Raw genomic sequence first — 3,559 nt, forward strand, 5'->3', positions numbered from 1 at the left:
TATGTGGCAGGGAAGAGAGGCTGAGAGGGACAGAGGAGACAGGGTTTGGCGACAGGGGGAAGATGATTATGCAACAGAGGAGAGGAGGGACAGGGACTGAGAGAGACGGCAGCGGGGGCAAGCGAGGGGAGTTGAGACGGACAAGGCCAGTGGAGAGAGAGGGAAGGGGCAAGGGGAAGCGGGAGAGGGGTAGGGGAGAAGAACGGAAGGAGGCATAAGCAGGGGGAGAAGAACGGAAGGAGGCATAAGCAGGGGGAGAAGAATTGAGGGATAGAGAGGCAGGAAAAAAAACATAAAAGGGGACATAAGCAGGGAAGAAGAATATAAGAGAAAGCAATAGAGAGAGAGGAGAATGGCGCTGGGGGTGGGGGGGGGAGGGGGAATATATATATAATCACGGCTAATTACAAGTATTCTCATAAAGCTATTAAAGGATAAACTCTATTTTTGGAAAATTATATCGTCAGCTATCGTATGTCCGCCCCCGTCGGGTTGAGAGATCGAACTGGATTAGATTAGCTGTTGTTGAAATGTAATCAAGTGCTCATGTCGAATCCAAATTGTAATTCGATGAAATACCCCCCCACCCCCACCTGCTCTCCATCCGCCCCCCCTTCTCCATCTCTGTAATCGGCTGACAACTGATGGTCTAAAATTATATTTGAGTGTTCGCTGGAACGTTTGCAGTGAGGAGAAACCTTGATCTTTTCTGGTTTGTCTGTTTTTTTTTCATGATTTTTTAAAAATTCATTTGAATTGGATTTTATTTTTGTTTTGTTTTATATGTGAACAAGTTGCAATATATAAGATGAGTACTGTATTTAGCGTTCGACTACTGACCTTTGAGTAAATGCTTAGATGTCTTTTTTTTCCTTTGATAATCTTTTCAAACCGATTTTGTAGTTCCGGATTTAAGTTTCTTTGCTGTTTTGTTGATGTTGTTGTTGATTGATGTTATTGCTCGGTAACATAGTTGTTTTTAGGCGCAGCCATATAACGTGAAGTCACGCCCGTGCGAAAAAGTGATAATGAGACCGTAATTTAGAATGCGAGTGAAGTGAGAACAAAGCAATTGTCTCTCCGTTGTCACGTCCAAATCGGGCTTACTTGTCTCCCCCCCCCCCCTTTCTCTCTCTCTCTCTCTCTCTCTCTCTCTCTCTCTCTCTCTCTCTCTCTCTCTCTCTCTCTCTCTCTCTCTCTCTCTCTCTCTCTCTCTCTCTCTCCCCCATACTCTCCCTTTCCCCCTTTCTCCTCCTACCCCCATTTTTTCTCTCCCTACTACTCCTCCCCCCTCCCCCATTTTCCTCTCTTCCTCCCTCTACCCCATTCTCCCTTTCTGCTTCCTCCCCCTCCCCTCCCCTTCCCTTCCCTTCCCTTCCCTTCCCTTCCCTTCCCTTCCCTTCCCTTCCCTTCCCTTCCCTTCCCTTCCCTTCCCTTCCCTTCCCTTCCCTCCCCTCCCCTCCCTTCCCCTCCCCTCCCCCCACCTCCCGTAGCCAAGCACCGTGTTGTCTAGTAAACTCATGATTAGGACACGTCATCTTGTTATGCTAATTAGCTCCCGTATACCTGCTTGCCTTACCTCGTTACCCTACCTGATAATGCAGTCAAGGAGCACTAATCAGCATTTTATTATTTATGGCGTTATGGTCCAGCGTCACCTGTTATTTGTGCGCGTGTGTTTTGCTCGATTCTCGTAACACGTTTTGAGAATGGATCTATATCATAAGTCTGTGTAATTATGTAATTTCATATGTTAATTAAAGCGTTCGGTGATCGCAGGTCTCAGCCAGTGCCCCCCCAAAAATGAAAAATAGATAATAATAATGAAATAAAATTAAAAATAGTAAACATAAATCCAGTTTCAAAATACACGAATCTGCCACTTTTTTATTTTATTTTTTTTTATAGAAGATTAACCCAAAGGCGATGGACCCGAAAAAAAACGCTTTGGGAATCTTTTTCTTATACAGATCTAGTCCCTCAGTCATAGCCAACCCGCCCATGAATATTCATCACAATCCGTCGGTAACATTGCGCGTGATTAGCCCCCTCCGTTCGGCAGAGGTAATAAGGAACACATGCTGGCTTGGCTAATGACGTGCTTGGCCCCGACCAGCCCGGGCGACGCTGGGTCAGGTAATTCACGTGGGAACGGTGTGAATTGGCTTGCACTGGGGTCGTGTTTGGGGTTTCGCTGCCGTAGATTAGGTAAATGTGTGTGGCTCTTGTGATGTGATTTTTTTCTAATATATATTGTACATTTGCGTATTTATTTTTGACGGAGTGATAGTTTAGATACTTGTCTTTAGGCGCACACGCCTATATATATTATATATATATATATATATATATATATATATATATATATATATATATATATATATATATATATATATATATATATGTATATTATATATATATATATATATATATATATATATAATATAATATAATATAATATAATATAATATAATATATATGTAATGCACATAGATATGTGTATGTATGTACTTTTATATGTGTATACATACACATATGCATACCTGTGTGTGTGTGTGTGTGTGTGTGTGTGTGTGTGTGTGTGTGTGTGTGTGTGTGTGTGTGTGTGTGTGTGTGTGTGTGTGTGTGTGTGTGTGTGTGTGTGTATATATATTAATTATAAAAAGAAACAGACTCGTTGCACCGTATTTAAGAAGACCATAATACTATTAGGTACCTTGCTGAATAGAATAATTCGAAATAAGAAGTGGCAACTGTTTGATAATACAGTGGAAGCAAACTACGTGAATGGGAATAAACTCCATGAATATAGATATATGATAATCGTGCAAGTGCGAGAGAAGGTAACGAAGTGCAGGAGATAGGAATTCAAGATAAACATAGAGATTGCAAAGATGGAAAATTAAATCGTTAAAGAAATTCAGATTCAGAAGTAAATTGATAAATTAATTAAGAGATTATAGTCACTTTATAAAGAGGACAAGAAAGTAAGATTAAAGGTGACGAATCATGCATAAAAAAAAAAATAAATGATAAGAGAAATAACATTAAGATAAAACAAGAATAAGAAATAGATAGAATAAGAACAAATTGGAAATTAAGTAAAATGAGAAGAAATTAGAATAATAAAAAAAAAAAAAGCTAGAAACGAGGAAAAATACGAACAAATAAGAAACGAAATTAAGTAAAAAAAAAGAGTTATTTAAGAAATAAAGATTAAAAAAAAAAATATCCAAACTAACGGCCAATTTTTTTCCTCCTTCCCTCCCCCCTCCTCCCCCCCTCCCCCTCCTGCTGCAGATCTACGCCCTGGCCCAGGAGACGATCGTCCTCCTGCTGGAGTTCAACCCCGACTCGGGCGCCGTCCTCGACTGGGTGGTCGACCGATGCTACACCGCCACGCCCGAGGTCGCCGACGGCTGCTTCAACGCCCTCGCCACCATATTCTCCGCTAGGTGAGTGTCGCGTCGTGGGCGTGGGTGGGCGTGGGTAGGTGTTTCGGTGTTTTCGTGGTGGTAGGCGGGTAGGGGGTTCAACGCCTACCGCGTTTTGGGCGTAG

The 3,559-nt window shown here is 41.9% G+C and overlaps 1 protein-coding gene across 3 annotated transcripts in view; it reads left to right on the forward strand.

Annotated features, from left to right (window-relative positions):
* The window catches only part of LOC119597062 (protein furry-like), a 30,766-nt gene extending 27,271 nt beyond the window's left edge, over positions 1–3,495 (forward strand). For all 3 annotated transcript variants that reach the window (XM_037946515.1, XM_037946517.1, XM_037946516.1), the window contains one exon: positions 3,301–3,495. In XM_037946515.1, coding sequence (XP_037802443.1) covers positions 3,301–3,459 — 159 coding nt within the window. In that variant the 3' untranslated portion in view covers positions 3,460–3,495. The remainder of the gene's footprint in view (positions 1–3,300) is intronic.
* Positions 3,496–3,559: the final 64 nt, after the last annotated feature.

Source organism: Penaeus monodon, chromosome 38, assembly GCF_015228065.2.
Source record: "Penaeus monodon isolate SGIC_2016 chromosome 38, NSTDA_Pmon_1, whole genome shotgun sequence".
Lineage (NCBI taxonomy): Eukaryota > Metazoa > Arthropoda > Malacostraca > Decapoda > Penaeidae > Penaeus > Penaeus monodon.